General features: G+C 28.0%; 1 protein-coding gene across 1 annotated transcript in view; it reads left to right on the top strand.

Moving 5' to 3' along the window:
- The first annotated feature begins 338 nt into the window (after window positions 1–338).
- Window positions 339–19825, top strand: part of LOC123295986 — a 31424-nt gene continuing 11937 nt past the window's right edge. The window contains exons 1-5 of the mRNA XM_044877446.1: window positions 339–501; window positions 12876–13121; window positions 13703–14314; window positions 14818–15044; window positions 15853–15924. Of these exons, the coding sequence (XP_044733381.1) occupies window positions 371–501; window positions 12876–13121; window positions 13703–14314; window positions 14818–15044; window positions 15853–15924 (1288 nt within the window). The 5' untranslated portion in view covers window positions 339–370. The remainder of the gene's footprint in view (window positions 502–12875; window positions 13122–13702; window positions 14315–14817; window positions 15045–15852; window positions 15925–19825) is intronic.

Here is a 19825-nt window from a genome sequence, read left to right as displayed (position 1 = left end):
TCAAAAGAGTAATATTCGTTGAACGATTCAGCATATATGTTATATGGTTATTTAATCAGACAACTTGAACGCGATTCTCTCACATGGGAGTAATTCCACCACCTCCAATATAACAACCAAGTACATTTAGTGAAAGTCCCTTGACAATACTATAAACAAGATTATAATAATAATAATAAACATATAATACCATTAATTATTATATGATAAGACCTAATCAAAACAATTTTATTCAATCAGTTACATATTATATTCCATACAATAAGAAACTCATTAACACAACTGTAGGCTCTCTAGGCTTATTTTAGGAGTTTGGTTGTTATTTTTATTTAAAAATTATTTAATTTATTTTTATTAATTATTTGAAAAAATGTTGTTTCGGTTGTTAACAGTGTTATTGTTTTGTGGAATTGTTGTTAACGGTTTCGAAGTTCTCAATCAGTGGAATACTTTGGAATATGATGTACCGGAATTTGATTATGAAACTGCACGAACTATTAGGTAACATTTTTTAACTAATTTTCCTGCAATTTATCGTTAAGTCTGTCCAAAAAATTTTATATTTTAATATTATTTGGTTTTTATGATGGAACCATGAGCCATGGTCTTTTATGAAATTATTTCTGCCAAATAAACGATTAAGACTTTTAAAATTTTTTCCGGATGAAATATTGACATTCAAATATATATATTATAATTTTAAACATAAACCTGTTTTTAAGAAACAATTTTATCTTGACTAAAACTGACTAAATGAGTTTTTTATCGAGCACTTTTATTTCAAAATTTTGGAACAGCAAAAAAATAAATAAATTTGCATAAATTAACTTCAACACTTTATACTAATAGAAAGTACACTGTAAAAAATGTCTGTGGTAATATTTTACAAAGAACTGGAAATTGAGACGCTGTGATGATACTTGTTTAGTAATAAAATAAATAATTTAAATAATAAATAAAGCGATTGTGTTAAATGAAAACTTAAAAGAAAACAAGTATAGTAGTTTATATTTATAGCAGCTTTAACAATCGAGACCCATAAAAATCTAGCTAGGCGGGCTCAAATCTTCCCAATAATGGGTCCTAACTGTTACTGTTAATGAGACTATTTAGTGGAACATTATAGACCGGTATTTAATCAATTAAACTATAAATGAGATTTTATTCGAAATATACCCATTTGATTTTTTTCCTGAAAACTGAAAGTCGTGAAACTGTGAACGTGATAGCTTAGAAACTTTTAAATAAATCTGAAACCTGATCTAAGAAGACTTTTTTTACAAAACAGGCAAGTATTTAAGCATTTGGACACATCTTGAAAACAATCAATTTTGTTTCAAATTTTTTATTTTTTATTTTCTCTTTTTTTAAAACATCATTCATATCTTTATGAATTTTTTACTATCTCTTGCAAGTAAATAATATTATTTCATATAATAATAATAATGGGGTTTAACCTCCGTTTCTCAGACCATGTCTATAACAGAGGCGAACCACATCATTATTTTAAATCTTTATTTATTAGTTAAACTACATCCGAATATAGAATTAATTTATGATGTGGGTGGAGTCGGTTACATCGTTCTTGTCCAAGCGACGACAGTTTGATCAATTTACCGCTTCATTTTACTATTTTTGTTCACACTGCCGCTGCCTGGATTCGAATCCGGAACCTTTCAGTCAGTAATCATAGCAAATAAAGACACTTTATCTCGATTGAGCCGACTAAGCCGGTTAAATATTTCATATGGTCAATAAAATAATTTTAGAAACTATGCATAATCGGTTTTTTGTATTTTTGGTACCAAAAAAGTTTAAATTACTTTTAATTTATAATTATTTATAAAATAAATAAAATAAAACAATAATAAACATATAATAATAATAAATACATTTCATAACACAAATATTTTTTGGATAGAATAATGACATATCAAGGTAATATATTATTTACTCTTTTATTTAGGTACCATAATATTTTGTGTGTCTATATGTTATTTATTATTTAAATAATGATAATTACAATTTACTAATTATTTTTTTAAACATATAAAAGTTTTTTTTTTTAATAAATTATGTTGTAATAATTAAAAATATAACATTTTTTATAACAAAAAAAATATTTTTAGCGACGGAGCTGTGTGCGGAGATAGTTTCTAGGCACACTTTACGGACTTTATACGCTAAAACATGCGCTGATAAGCTTAAGTACCTTTTAAAAGTAAAAATAATTAATCTGTTTTCCGTTAGATTTTGGTAATATATTACATACATAGTCCACCGGATCTGAGGGATCCCAGACCTTTAAAAATGGATCCATTCGTACCATCCCGGTGTTTCAGTTGGAAACTGGCGAAATATTATTAAATTTGGATGGTAACGTTTTTCTACTGTTGCAACCTGGAAATTCAGAACCTGAATCTTAGAACAATTAAATCCCGTATATATTACTTTGCTTAAGTCGTCATTCATTACCTTCAGGTTTCTTCTTCTACTATTCATCATTTACTTCTACTATTCATCATCATATCAACATGTGCCTACTCATGTTTTTAGGACACGGAAACAAGTAAATTTTTCCTCTAAATTTAATAGGCAATTTTTCCATCCTGCCTTTCGAATAAGAATCAGTTGATGTAGGTATATAAAAAGTCCACTGAGAACACTCATGACCAAACACTTCTTTTAACACAGTTCTGGTACATATTTTTCCAATGTAGGTTAAATAATTTAGTACAACCCGCTGTCAATACTTCGTGAAAAAAATTTTAAATTTTCATGTTGTCAGGACTATTTGTAAGTCCTAGTAGAATGGAAGTATTCTTTAGGAACAAATTTTGAAGGATAACGAACCTCTTCCCCCATAATCCCGAAAAATTCTAACAAAAATCATAAAATGGAAAATTATGAAATCTGAAGTAAATTTTTCATATTTTCTTTCCTCAAAAAGTATATTTGGTTTTCGAAGTCCTCGAATTCAAATATATTTAATTTCGAAAATGTCTAATTCCAAAATGATAGATAATAATGAAATGGCGCACTATTGTGATGCCATGGCCGTACCTTTACCTCTGAGCTACTCTGGGGAGTGAAAATGTTTCTGATTTTTACAATTTGATCAGTTCATCTAGAAAGATTAGATACAGACGAAGATTACTTGAAAATTTTGGAAGTTTGTCACTTTGGCGACGCGCTTGCGAATAGAATGTAATGAGCTAGAAATATATAAGGCATTTGCTTGCAAATTATTCTTAAATATTGTATTTGTATGTATTATGACAAACAATATTTCTTAAATACATATTATTAACAATTATTACCAACCAAGGGAAAATATTTCAAGAATTTTACTTCGATATTAATAATATAGATTGCAACAATAAAAAAATATTGAAAAGCTATTTTATATCTAATTCCATAAATTGATAATAGCTCTGAATCATTTTATATATTTTTACAATTACTTACTACTTAAGTATTACACTGTATATCCATAAATGGATAATAAATTAAATTACTTTAAATTTATAAAGTGAGCTATAAAAAATTCATTAAAAAAAATTTAAAAAGCACAGATTATTAAATGATTATTTTCAGAATAGTGTAATTAATCAAGTTATTCGTATCCTTGGTATTGTAAAAAAGTATGACTAGATTTGACCTACAAATATTGATTATACAAAATGATAAAAAGTGTTTCTTGAAAATTTGACCTAAGAAAGCAAATACTCGCAGAATTTTCTTAATAATTGCATGAAATTGAAATTTGCACCAAACTCTCTTTTTATATTGTGAGCGTGTAGTATAAAGAAATTTCTAAGAGCGTTTTGTCTGCTATTTTGAAGATTGATATAGACAATTTTGGAAATAAAAACCTTTTAATCATGATTAGCATATCTTCTATTTTAAACAAATTTTAAACTATACCTATATTTGGCGATTCCAAGGGCCTCTGTTCGCAAATTTGTTGCGGCTATTACAGGACACTGGTTGGGCAACAGGCATGCTGAACGCCTGGGCCTGGCAGTGTTTCACGACTACTACAGGAGCTGTCTCTCTTGTCATGAGGGGATGGACTTACTTGAGCCAGCCTCTCTTTGACGACCTCTCCGACCTGGAGCCCGTCGAGGTTTTTTCGGTATCACAACGGACCCTATGGTCTAAGTGTCTCCCACCCCAGGACAGCCACTCTAACCTAACCTAACCTATGTTCGGTGATTAGGGACTAGACAAAAAAGGGGGCGACACCGACCGATCTACACTTTTTTGATAATTTATTATAGTTATAATTTTCAAAATAAATAATCAACTCATTCTTGAATCGTTCTATAATCTTTTTATTCAATGAAAATGAATAGCTGGTTGACCAAATGAAAAGTTCATTTTTTTACTATTGCGGCTCTGAGATCTTAAAAATATACTCGGATATTTTTCGATTGAAAAAAGTATGTCCAATCTCAAAATATTTTGAATATTTAGTTGGGGTTAAGTATTAACAGTCTTGGAGGTATGGGTTTTATACACATTGCTAAACTTGAATTAAAAAAATTACTGGTTTTTTTCTTTTACCATATGCAGAAATCCTTCTTTGCAATTATTAAGACGTTGACATGACACACCTCTTTTTATGAACAAAATTACATAAAACACTATGTATATTTTTCAAAAAACAACTTTCTTGCCAATCTATAATATGGTAATTCACTGGTACAATAAAATATGTAATAACCATTATTTTAAATGTATATCATAAATATAAGCGTGAGAATAACTTTGATATTAAAGGCTCTATAAAAAAGGTCTTCCCATGGATATTTTCGAACATTGGGTGATATTTCAATCCACCTTCTGATAACGGATTGATAATCAAAGTATCGAACGAATATCCATATTAATAGAATCATTTTACCTTAAAAATGCTCTTTTTCTTGCAAAAAACTTAACTGTAGACAAAATATGCATTCTTAGCAGAATCATTGATATTGATGAGACTTCCAAAAATAAAAACATTAAAACATTGTCATTATTTTCCCGAGAAATGGAAAACTGTGTATTTATAGTTGTAAATTGCTAATGTATTTTTTTGTTTTTTTTATGATTGACCGATCTATGCAAGTTTTTCAACTTTCTGGAAAATGGTGACGAATTTTCCTATTGTTAGAATTGTTCATGAACATTGTATTTTATTATTTGACACTACTCGATTGAAAAATTTTTTCATTTAACATTTTGGTGTTGAGATATTTACTTTTTTATATTTAAAAGGGATTTTTGTGGGTTTTTCATGTACCGGTAGCTCAATAATTATCTTAAGCACTCACGTTGTGAGCATTCTGCTGCGTTGTGAGCAAATCGAATTCAAAAACTTGTATATCGATAACGGAATAGCATAGACCTTAAATTTCAGCATGTGCCTAACTTTAGAAATGTTTAAGGCTATAGTCAAACGTCCATAAAGATTTTCAATGTAAAAAGATTTTCTTTGCGGCATTTTTGTGTTACAAAGCCCTAAGAAATGACAGTTTTACATAATAACTCCATATTATTATCTTTGCATAAAAAATATTTAGGTGTACCTACAGACCATAAATATAGAGTATAATCGATATCTTTTTAATTTTTGTCTTTATTTTATGATTACAGTATTTAAATCTCTTTAAATTAATATGCACGTAAACTGAACTATGTTAAATAATAGTTATTTCAAGTAACTATAAATTCTTATAATTAATGGAAAATTATTTTAATATATCTATAAAACAAATATATGCTGTATAATTGAAATATTCTATTCAGCATTTGTAAAATGTTTTGACTTTTGAGAAAGTCTAAAATGAAAACAGGTGTATAACCTCTTGAAGTTGATTCTCTAATTTAAATTTCGATTTAAATTATAGATAGAATTTCATATTATTTTAATATTTCAACATGTCTTCGTGTTATTCGAAATTTTTTTAGTCTGCCGTATAAGAAATTCATGAAATAAGGATCCTTCATTATTTAAAGTTCTGGTCATAAACCTCTTTCATAATCCAGGTTCGAAAAAGTTATTGACCCCACATACTTCATAGCAAACACAAAAACGTTAAGTATTATTTTGTTTCCAAAAAAGTAAGTGGCGTAAGAGATTTTTTCGAAATAAGTTTATGGTACGTCCAAGTCTCCACACTATGGAATCTGTAACTTATACCAATTAGAAAATAGTTCATAATATGATAATTTTCCCCAAAAATAGCATTGAAATTGAATTTGGAATCGCAGATAAATAATAATAAATTCTCGCCTCTTCACCGATCTAGGATATCTTTAAATTAAAAAATAAATAAACATTTTGGGTTTTATACATTAATATTTATTTAAAATGATATAATTTTGAATCTGTAAACATTTCAACGTAAAATTAGACTCGATCTTTATTAGATTTCACGATTTAGAAATTTGTAATAACATAAAAATATTAAGTACAGGTGAATAGGTGTTAAAATATTTTTTTTAAATTCACACGATTTGTTATTTTACTAAATAGATCGATACCGGAAGATTTATATTACTATTAATTGATCGACCACACCTTTAAATTTTTAATATCTCAAATATAATTGCTATATCAGAAAAAAAAATCAATTATACATTGTTCATTATAAAAATGATATATTATTCTGTACACGAAACTTTTTGCATTCACTGGTTGTGTAGTGGATCATTCGATCGTATTCGCCGGTTGATTAAGATAGAACGGCTGGGAATTGCAGTGTATCACGACTACTGTAGGAGCTGTCACAATGGTGAGAAGGAGGAGACAATGCCCATCTTCTCTGTCACTTCCCAGCTTTTGTCATGAGGAGATCGACTTACTTGAGCCAGCGTTTCGTTGACGACCTCTCCGACCTAAAGTCCGTCGATCACAAGACTCTTCTGCTGTTCTTAAACAGCTCCAAATGGCTCATGGAGTAGTAGCCGGGGATGGGCCAACCCTTTTTCGGTTTCACAAAGGACCCTATGGTCTAAGTGTGTCCCATCCCAAGACAGTCACTTGGCCAAATCTATAAAAATAATCTTTTTGAGTGTCAACATTGTAAAAATTTAGTTCGTTAATTCTACAAACCATCGTGAAGACTACGCTGGTAGAATAACTTTTACTACTATGCCTAATTCCATAAAACACTTACTGTATCAATTTAAAAAAACATACTTGTAATGATATATCATGTTTCAAATTCATTATACCCATAAATTCTTTTAATTTATTTATTTAAAAATAATTTAATTATTTTGAAACATATTTTACACATTAAATTGTTATAAAAGTCTCTATGAGAATGAAATGATAAAATTTATTTGTAATTTTTATTTTACGTTTATGGGTATCCTATTCAGATCATTGTTTGAATATTAGCTATGACTGGCAAAATAATTATTTATGTTAACTATTAAAATATAAATAATATAAGTAGTAAAAAAAAGAAATTTTGAAATGCATATTTTCTATTTGACGAGATATTTACCGGAATATGAATCATCATTGCTACATACTATTTTATCAAGATTGCAATTTTAACATTTTGTCAACACTAATAAATTAAAACAGGTGAAATTTGCTAATAAAATAATACGCCAGTAAAATCAGACAAAAAAAAAAACAAATAAAATCGCTAAACGCGATGTAAAGCTACTTTTTTTATGGGTATGTTATTAGGACCCTTTTGGAAAAACTGCAAAACTTTCGAACTTTTTCAGTTCCAAAACTATGAGCTTTTGACATTAGTTGCTACTATCATTTTAAAATGATATTAAAGACACAATTAAAGCCAACCCACGCAGCTCCCAATGTCTTATTTTTGAGATATGCTGCTTGAAAAATTTACATGGTGTTCAAAATGTTAACATTTTGAGTTTTGCTTATGTTAAACCGTAAGAGATAGAACAAAAGCTTAAATAAAAAAAAATACCAACTTTAGTATGAAACAATTTTTCGTATACACGATTGTTTTCTCGTGAGAGAGCAAATTAGGGCAAAATTTGGTCCCGATTTATAAAAGATAAAAGTTGTAGTTAACTTCAAATAGTGAGCTTTATGAAAAATTTTGAAAAAAACAAAACAAAATTTTTCTACTAGACTACTTCGAAAATTTTAAACATTTTTGATCTAATTTTACAGTGAAACCTTGATGAATATCCTGCACGATATCCATTTTTTTGTTATTCTAATTAAAAAATAAATAGGGAACGGTAGAAAGTAAATAGGGGTCGATACCGTCGTTTTGATGGAAAAATTGCGATTTCCAGGTCATCAGACTTTGACTCGTTTAATCGGGTGTCAGAAATTATATTTTATTCTTTCTTTTTATTTCTTTTTAGAATGACAAGACTAATAGAAATTTATCAATTTTAAGCACCTGCCGTGATAGAAATAAGCCTTATTTATCTTGCCGTGTCTTACTTAAAATTTATGGCTTTGGCACTAGTATTCTTACTCGTTGTTGTAGGACTACCTAAGGATTATACATACACAAGTATATGATCACGATACATAACTTCCCATCGCTTCCACCAGTATATTAAAATATTAGCTAGATGTTCACATATTCTTCATAGCTCTTCATACCATAAACTAAAAGAGATCAAAATTCAAAAAAATAGCATGATTTTCTGTATTGTGATTGGATAATATTCACAGCAGATTTTCAAACATAAAATGAAAAATTATAACTGCATACTTTTTAAATATAATACATAATATAATTACCAAATTTCACACACATAAATTCATTTCATTTTAACATGAAACAATTTCAACACATTAAACAGAAAATATTATAGAATTTATGTGTGTAAAATATTTAATAATACCTCATAATTTTACAAAACAATAACATTTCATAAACAAATTCAATAAATGAATACGCATATTTAAAATATAGGTTCAATTATTCAAAAATGAAATTACAAAAGAAATACATATTTTCAATAAAAGAGAATAAACTTATCTGTGAAATAGCTACTTTTATAATCTATTTTGAAATATACAAGGCGTGTGATCTTATAAAATTCGCCATCTTTTTAACTTCCCACTATAGGAAGTTATTGTAATGGGTCCGATTTTCGAAATCGAAATTTTCAACATATCTTTACGTTTCATGGTTAGGACATTAACACTAATTTGGAGAAGAAGTATATTTGTGTGTGTTTGTGTACGTACGTACGTCCGTAGACATTTTTTAGACGTAGAACAAAATATGATATCGACTTCGTTGAGGTGTCGCTCGTTGTGTGTTAAAGGCAATATGATCCGAAAAGAATTTCATAATATTCGGTCGGGTCGTTTTGAGCCGGGCGAAAATTTTTCTTAAATTTTTTTCTGACCAACATCGCGCGAACAAAAAACGATATCAACTTCGATAAGGTGCCAATCGAAGTATATTAACGGCAATATGACCCGAAAAGAATTTCATAACATTCGATCGAAACGTTTCGAGTTGGTCGAGTTTTTATGGGATGTCATTCATGTGGACATCATGCGTCGCACCAGACTCTATCCACGACTTGATTTAATGTTCTGTTCTCAAAAAAACGAAACACTTATGGAAACATCTTTTGGGGAATTTTTTTTTTTTTTTTTTGGAGTTTATTTCACATAGGTGATTGAAGCTCGTATAATAGTTAATGTGCAATTATTGCCATTAAATCAAGAAGTAAGAAAGAAAATACAATTTATATCGTTTTAGAGCTTTAAATCAATGCAAGAAAATTCCCTAACAAAATCAGAAAGAGAAAAGAAATCATTCGTTTTTGAATATGACTTCTGGATTTTACATATTTGAAGTTTTTTATAAACTCAATAAAATTTCAGTGAAAAAATTCGTGGAAATAGTAATTAACAATTTCCTAGAAAAACTGAATAAAAAAATTTTTTTTAAGAAAAAAATTAATGTCATTTTGAAATTTATCTAGCATTGATGTCAAAAATCTGTTAAAATTGTTGAAATATGTTTCTTAATCTAAGTAACAAAGTATGTATAAAATCTGGCCACATCATTTACTAAAGGCATAAACTTGTATTTTCCAACGACAGATGAATTGGCGAAAGCTTACAAAATAATATGAAAAATGCACAATATTTAAAAACAAATTAATAATCAAGTAGCAACTATATACGTGATCCCGTATGTACGATGTAGCCCTAAAATTAAATGGTCAATTTTTATACATTTTAGGAGGCCGGAATGTGTCGGAAAACTAAATGTTATTTCAATCCCAATTCAATCCATTTTGGAAAATTGATGGTATTAAAATGTTTTCTCATGTATTTTTAAATCTGAATCGAATGAAACCAGATCTGAAACCAGGCTGAAATGTGAGAAAAGAACAAGTAATTCACAAATTACTAAATTTAAAACGTACGTGTAATGTAACGAGTGAATAACTTATTCGCCGAACGCAATTGGACCTCGATGCAACGTAAAAAATACAAATTTCACCAATAGGATTCAATAGGATCCAAAAAAAACTCTCAATGTGAATTCCTCTGTGAATTTTCAAAATTATCGAAAATTAGTTCAAATGGCGGCCGGAAGGCGATGTAAAGCTGCTTTGGTATGTTATTTTAGCCCTTTAACAAAATGAAAAACTACGTTTTGCAAAGTTCTAAAAGTGGTCCAAATAACATACGAATGAAACAGCTTTACATCGTGTTTTGCGATTTTAATGTAGAATTTGACTGGCGTATTTATATTCATTGTCAGTATGATTGAAAATATTGAACTATTAACTTTTTTGTTCCTATAAAATTAGCCTTAAGCTGTTAACCAATACAAGCATATTTTGAAAATTGAATAGATAATTTGAACTAAATAATTTCCTTATAATTTAATTACATCATAAACTTAAAAGGTGATTCGTGACTATTGAAATTAAATTATAATAATATAAGTTTTAAATATTTATTTATTTTAAACAAAAATATATGTATCATGAAATAAACAAAACAATAGTTATAAAAATATTTAACTTATTAGCACTTATTTAGAAAGTGAACGCGTTTTTTTAGTTTACCTTCACGGTTCAAAAGGATGCTCGCACGTTATACGTAGGTACTCTAAACATTTTGTAATCATACAGAGTGGGAAATCAATTTTTCGTCTACAAAGAAAAAAGGGGCTTGTTTCTGAAGGTAGTAGATACTATCGGTAATAGATTTTGCATTCAGAATTTAATGAAACTTGGCATAGTTGTTCATTATTATATCATAATTAACCCGTTAAATTTTTAGGGGCCTTCAGAGAACTGAAAAATCTGAACGTCCAGTTTTGTGAAATAAAATAAAATCTGTGATTTCCCGTAAGGATCAATGTTAAAATATCTTTAAAATATCTTTTTTTCAGTTCTCTGAAGGACCCTAAAAATTTAACTGGTTAATTATGATATAATAATGGACAACTATGCCAAGTTTCATTAAATTCTGAATGCAAAGTCTATTACCGATAGTACTACCTTAACACAAGAAAATTTTTCTTGAACCAAGAATATTTTTTTCATTTTAAAAGGAAAAAAAATCTTGGCGCAAAATTAAAAAAAAAAAAATATATTTTTATTTTTATTTTCTTATTTATTTATAAGAAATATTTATTTGAAATTATTATAAATATGTGCTTTGCTGTCACCTCTACTATAAAAATTACTAATAACTACGTATTACAGGTCATTTATTGTAGCTAATGTTAAAATATGGCCACATAAGGGTTTAAAGCAGTTATGATCACATATAGTTGAGACTTTCTTAAATCTAAATTTGATCTTAAGTAGATATAATAAATTATATTTAATTAATTTTTGTTAGGGAACCATTCTGTAGATACAATTTAGATCAATTCATATATATGAATGTGATAATTGTATATTTAATGAATAAGTGTGAAATTCAAGGTCTTTTATGGGCCATTACCAATACTAAAACATAAAAAATATTCACACAACTATTATGAAATTATAAAGTTCATGAATTTTATACACGTGATTTTAATGATTTTATTTCTTATTTTAATGATTTAATAAGTTTAATTGTGCCTAAAATATTTTTTAAATTCCACAACTATTCAAGTAACAGGACCTCACGTGTACCTATTTTTTTAAAGCTTCAATCATCCTTTATGAAACTTTTAAAAACATTCTTTGACTTTTACTAAACAAAATTAAAAATTTATCTCAACTACAGGATCATTTAGAAATCCACAAAAGTCATCTACGGCTTAAATTCTAAAAACAAACCGCTCAATATTCCGTGTCTATCTTTCGATAATTTGACTTATATTACTATACCTACAAAGAGTGATTGCCCAAATATAAGTATGAAGTTCCAAGATTGAATTTAAGAATTAGATAAATTTGGGAAAACATTATTTTTAGATCATACCTATATCACTATGGAATGAATATGGAGCATTACATGAATTTCAAAAACTATATTATTGCACACGAATTTTTATGTTTTTTTTCGAGGAAGTTATTAAAGATTGAACCAAATTTTTCACAATCGAAATCGAAAATGGTAGTTCAATTGGTTAATGCGTACCAATTGGCGTAGACGGTGTACCTAAGATTGTGGGTTTGAGTTAAATAGTGGACTGGTATAGTGCCTGGCATATGTATATATTGGAGGGTGAATTCAGCATCTTAAAATAAATGAGTAGCTGAAGTAGTCAGGGAAAAGTTGGCATCATAATAGCTTAATCTAACCTAAACTAAATCTAGTTAGAATAAAACTAAAATGAAAATCAGCGGAAATGAAAAAATATTTTGTGTTTTTTATCCAAAATCTTAAAAATTAAAAATAATATATTTTTAAATTTTTTGCTATTAAAATTTTTTTTTTTTTACAGACCAGAAAATAATGTATTTACCGGTATGGAAATTACAGATGATCGCATATTCATAGCAACACCACGATTGTATTCAGGAACTGGACCAACAGTAACATCAATTCCTCGTAACACTTTACCAGGAAGTTCACCAGTATTAAAAGCGTATCCTGATTGGTCATGGCATACACAAAATGTTCGTGGACAGAACTATTCATGTGAAGGATTAGTCTCAGTTTATCGATTGCGACAAGATTCTTGTAATAGGTAAAATTTACTCTTGGTAATATCTAACTAGAATTTTATATACTCTTATTTTTGGCATCGTGTTTCTACGCCCACGCCAAAATGATGCTTGAATATCCTTATTACTTTATCGACAAATTTAACACAATTTCCAATAATACAGCATCATTGTATGTTAATGATAATGATTTTTGAATTATACAAGCGAATAATTTGACTACGCTTGCTTGGTTTCTAAGTCATTTAAGAAAATAGGCCCGGGGCCCAAAATCTTTTTTACAACTCAATTTATCAAGGATAAATTGGTGAGGAAAAGATCGTCAATTTAGCCTGAAGGCTGTTTTCAGATTTGAAGTCGGAGGAGGAGACCGCCGGGGTTAAAGGATGATAAGCATTTTGTTTTTTTACAAAAAGACGAAAGTTTCATTGACCTTCAAGGGCATTGTCCCAATGGAAATATACTCTAGTTTTGACGGTTAGTTCGCCTCTTTCTTTTCTGACAATGGTATTTTTCCAATTATTTAATTGCTTGTCAAAATGTACACTAGCTCGTAGACTTAAAAGTATTACGAAGTTGAATAAAAATAATTAATCTGTTTTAGGTTATGGGTATTAGATTCTGGTCTAACAACATCCATTGAAGATTTCAGAGTAGTTTGTCCACCAAAAATTGTAATCTTCGATTTGCATACAAACCAACCAGTACGAATAATTCAATTTCCACGTGGTGTCTTACGTCCAAGCACATTAACCACGAATTTAGTAATTGATGAAGTGTCACGTGGAAAATGTGATAATGCTTTCGCATACATTTCAGACACCGCAGCACCTGGTTTGATTGTTTATGACAGTGCCAAAGATGCTGCATGGCGTTTTATTCATCCAACTATGTTCCCTGATCCTGATTTTAGTTCTACAACTGTAGCTGGTGAAACATTCCAATTGATGGATGGTATTGTCGGTTTGGCAATGTCTGCGCCAACAGGAGTGCTATATTATCAACCATTAGCAACAAATCGAGTATTTAGTGTTCCATTAGCAGTTTTACAAAAAGGGCCATTGGCACAAAATGAAGAATTACCTGTTAGTTTAGTCGGAACAAAAAGTTCTCAAGGTATTGGATTGGCTGTGGATCCAAAAACAGACAGTCTTATATTTGGACCAGCAACTGAAACCGCCATAGCCCTCTGGAATCCTAGAAGTAATTTACAAAGGTATTAATTTAAAAAAAATTTATTTCCTACCTGGTTTTACTAATAGTTTATATTGATGAATATACGTTTAAACTTCATAAGTAGCTTCATTATGGCGAGTCTGAAACCTGTTTTTTAAGAAAAGAGGCAAATCGTTACAAGCTTAAAATTGATTAAAATTAGTTTATTTCGTTATTCTATACGAAGCTAATTGTATAACAAATTCAAAAATAAGTTTTTTGGTACTTTACAAAAATGAGTGCCCGCATCAGCATCGCAAAATCTGCAAATTTCATCATACCAGACAAAAGTATACACATAATCAGCTATTTTAAACTTGTACCATAGTTAATATATTAGAGAGGCTATGAAAAAAATGAATTTTCTCAAATAAAAAATGTATAAATTTTAAAACTCGCCGTAACGAAACTACGAAATTTCAAAACTATGGCAATATACCAAAAATATTAATAAAGTTTTTCTTTAATTTTTCAATTTTTCTAAATATATTTGATCTTTTTTAGTGTATTGGCTTATGACCCAGAACTTTTACAATTCGCTGCAGAAATTCGAAGTGCAGAACGTGATAATAATAATGTATGGGTACTATCAACACGTTTCCAAAAGTTCTTCTTACGCACACTTCAAACGCGAGAAGTAAATCTTCGTATTATACGCATTAACACTTCAGGTGCTCCTGCACCAGGACCATTCCATGGTTTACCAAGAGTACCAGGGCCGTATTCATTAAGTACGAATTCGATTTTATTTTAATAACAAAATGAGGGTAGAGCAGGAGCAAAAAAAAATTCCTGCCTAAAATATTTCTAAAAATATTGAAGTTATAATTTTACTAAAATATTTATTAAATTCGGCCAAAAGTTTTTATAAATAATTAAAGAACTGAAAATTTTATTTAATTGCAAAATGTATTCAGAATGTGTGAGCATGGGTAGGATTACTAGTAACTATTTTCGACTTACTAGTTTAAAAAAAAAAACATTTAAAAAAAAATTATTGTAAAAAATTAAGAACAAATAAAATAAATTTTTAATAATTGATACAGAAAACGATTAACGATTGAAAAAACGCGTATATTGAACAGTTTCTGTTGCTATAATTTTTGATTTTGCATCGTTTCATCTGTAGCATCTTGGGATAGTAAGAAGAAAGTATTGATATCCTGAAATGGTTTCATACTGTTTTTTCATATTCTAAATACAAACATAATACCTATGCTCATGCATTTTTTCTTAACTATAAATGTCTTTCGAAAATTTGTTTCTTTTTAACTTTTTTTTTACTAATCAACCTAGAATCAGTATTTATAGCAGGAAGGAATTTAGGGATAAGCTGATTTATTGCACTTCATAGATCAATCTTTTTATGTGGAATAATGAAAAACATTCAATTATACTCGACACCAGAAAAATATGTGTTCATAAACAATTTTATCCATTTAGAAAACTTGAAATTAACTTATAACTTTTGAAATTTTTTTAAATGTAAATGAGTAAAGAAAATATATAGATTTTTCATTAAGGCCCTTTCATTTCTAGTTTTAAGGTCGTTCAAACTACAGTCAAAACATATAAAACCCAATACATCATCTCTACGCAATTTGTATTTAGATTAAAAGATTTTACTACTATGCAATGGAAGTTGCCTATCATAATAAAGAGTAAATGTAGCAACGTCACACAAACATCAACATAAACTCATTGTCAGTCTAAAATTTAAAAAATTTTATGAAATACAGAAAAATTCAAAAAAGACTGAAAATGTATCCTTGTGGAATGTACAGAGACCTTGATAATTTAATTCAAAATTTTTTTGTTAACTCTACGAATTGTATAGTAGAAAAACTATAAATAAAAATAAATTATTTTATTAATAAATTCTTGGTTTTTTTTTTAACTAAATTAATGTTTTTAAATTTTTTCAAATAGAATTAAAAAAAAGTTTAATATAAATCACGATACAAGAGAACCAATCTGTGATTTTAAGCATTTTTATACCACGACTACCAACAAAAGTCCTATGTACCACTTTTCTAAGTCCTGACACAATCCACCAAATGGCTATCATTGATCGTTTCATGGATCGGATTGGCACTATGGGAGTTTAGGAGAAAAAACGAGAAAATGGGGCGGTCGGCTTAAAACCAATATTGACTTTTCAATTATAATTATGGATGATACGTTTTCATAGATTTCTCCAAAACTAGTCGATGAATTTAAAAAAAAATTTTTTTTTCAATTTTGATGGGGAATTATGTTATAATTTGAAAGTAAGAACAAAATTTTTCCATATCTGAAGTAATTTTAAAAATATCGAAAATTAAAAATTTTGTTTAATTATTTAGCTTTCGATACGAAAATCAAAGCAGATATCGAAAAATTTTATTCTTGTGTTTCGTCTACATTCATGAACTTATAACAAATTGAATCATCATTGTTGAAGATAAGGTACAAATAATTTTAACTCTAAGTCTAAAATTGTCTTGGCGCTCGTACTACCTTAGGAACACCAAGCTATTTTATTAATGTACAAAGTTGAAATAGATGCTATACATATACGTATTTGAAAAATGTCTACAAGAATCAATGATTCCTGCGTAATACACATAATATATCTAAAATCCATGAATACGCACAAAGCACGGCCGTGACCGTAGAACTTTAGAAGACGAGTATTTTATTTTTACATATAAATACACATGGATAATTCTAAATTGTTATGTATAAATTTAAAAAAATTTTCCTTCAACGCAAAACAAAAATAAAAATTATTACTATTATTAGATAAAATTAGACAATCGTTTAATGAATAAAACACCGGAAAAAAACTTATGTTTTTATACTAACATATATTACAACATTTTTATTTAAAACCTTGAACTTAAATGCCAATATACCACAACTGCCAGAAATCATTTTCTTAGTGTAGCCACCTACACCAATTAAAAATTACGTAATTATTTGTTTATACGATGAGGAAAATTAAATAAGAAAATAAATAATACGTAATTGTTTTTCTAATAATCTTGTAAGATAAATATCACACGTGTTACGACAAGCGAATCATTTTTTTGCTTTGATTTTTTTATTTATTTCATATATAGGCAAGTAATATAGCTCTGGAGTTGAACAGGTTGCTTGTACAAAGATATTAAAATGAAACAATATTATGGAATAGGCTTAACAAACAAGGTACCTATATAATAAAGAGTCTTCAAATTCTTGAAGCTATATAGTAATCCATTATCGACTAACGAATGGGACTTATGATAAATACACTTAAATACGTTTAAAGTTCATTGACTTAAAAAAAAAATAAAACTTTTAACTAGAAGGTAGAAAGAAAGCTAAAAATATAATTTCTACATCAAGAGTTCTTAGAATTCAAACGAAGTTTAGCTTGAAATATAAATAAATAAAATATAAAAATTTTTATTTAAATTAATCAAAATTAATCTTTAATCAATGATTTAATAAAATTAAATCATTTTTACAATAACAAAGACAAAACATGTATTTTCAATTACAAAACCACAAACTTGCTATGAATAATACAATAGTAACAAATTTTAATGCGGGAAAACCATTTAATCAAAGGCGTGCTCTTTATCAAAGTACACACCTATAAATGCATTACCCATTCAAAAGATTAATTGATTCAAAAGAATAATGAAATAGATACTAACTTACTAGGGTAATAATTTTTAAGGTTGACCCCCTTTTTTTAGTTATTTTTTGCTTTAATAATAAGAATAAAATTTTTTAATTTAATCAAAGGAAAAATCTTCCTTTGTGTTAAAATTTTAATTTATAATGACAGATTTTCTAAAAAAATTAAAGCTTCCTTTCCACTATTTAATCCTTTCGGCAATTATTGGTTTTTGATCATCAGAAGTTTAAAAAAAATTATTAATTTACAAAATTAATTTAATCTTTAAGAAGAAAATATTATAAAAATTTCTACATTCTACCTGTCAAATAATTTCCATAAATACTACTATCATAGTACAAAATAAACTTTCCTGACCGTCATGTGACTATGTGAACAATTCATTCCTAATTAATAGCAAGCAATCTCATCATATTTATTATAATTTAGGCAATTTGTATTTTAACGGCTCTGTAAGTTGCCTACATAAAAAATAATAATCATTTTAAAACGATGCTTTAATAATCCCAACATTCTATTTTATAAAATTTGGTTGTTATTTTTGAATTTCGTTTTCAATTTACTTCTTTTCGGAAAGTAACTGTTTCTGCACGTTATATTTAGAACGTGTTAATGATGGGATACGTAAAGGTAAGTGATTAAGTAAAAATAGATTGAGTTAAAACTTAAAAATCTTTGTGACGACGTATATGTTTTTTAAGATGAGTGTAAAAACACAAACACACGTTGTTTTTATTGAATTATTTGATTTCAATGAAAAAATATCTATTGTTTTCTATAAATATTTATCAAATATTGATTGAATAAGAGAAAAAAGATTATTAATTTTATTTTAACCTTGCTAATGAATAATTTATCAATATTCATTGAAAATAATCTATCAGTTATTTTATAATCCATATTTTTAATTTTTCCAAGAATTTAATTTTCTCTGACGACTAAGATTTCACTATTCTTTTAACAAACATCCCATATATTTTATGGTTGTTGATGTAACAAAGCAAAGTAGTAATTACTTCAATGTGATATTGTGTTCTTTTTGGACGCTTAAAATGCTTATTAGCGGTCATGAAAAATAAATATCTTAGTCGAAATTGCTTATCTTCAACATCAATTTTAAGCCGAAAAGCCTAAAATTCTCTTTGTAACAGCTTTAAGAAAAAATCATATTGACTTTCTGCCATGGATCGAGCAGGAAATTGAAACCTCTGAACTGAGTTTTGCACCTTTAAAATTCATTAACAAAAGCATATTAGCGTTCCAAACGAAAACAGACATTATCAATATTTAAAAAGTTCAAAAGTTGAAAAAAAAATTTTTTTTATAATGTTTGTGATATTTTTGATTAAATTAATTTTTTTAAATGCACCAAAAAATTTCTGTAATTCTTTTTACTAAAGTAATTATTTCTAATTTTTTGAGAAAACAACAATTTAGTAGTAATTTGATAACAATGAATTATAAACATTACCGAGGCAAAATATTAATTTTAAATCGATGAGAATGAGTCACAAAAACTACAAATAATAAACCTACCTTATTTTATGAATAAATAATGATAATGCCCATTAACAGTCATTAAAAAAACCATATTTTAAATTGTACTTATTCATTTACTGCACATAATTCCAAGTTATTATGTTACCTACACTAAGAGGAACGAATTTTGTTAAATGGAAATTAAATTTCACGACTTTCATAATGTATTCTATGAAAACAAAATTATAATGAAATTGAAATTTCAATCCCTAACCGCACAGGACGTATTTAATACAACTTTTATTGTTATATTTTTTGAAGTTTCACTCCCAAATTCGCTACCAAAGACCGAAGGCAGACCGA

Source organism: Chrysoperla carnea, chromosome 3, assembly GCF_905475395.1.
Source record: "Chrysoperla carnea chromosome 3, inChrCarn1.1, whole genome shotgun sequence".
Lineage (NCBI taxonomy): Eukaryota > Metazoa > Arthropoda > Insecta > Neuroptera > Chrysopidae > Chrysoperla > Chrysoperla carnea.
Note: the sequence above shows the minus strand (reverse complement) of the source record. Positions and strands in the feature narration are given on the sequence as shown.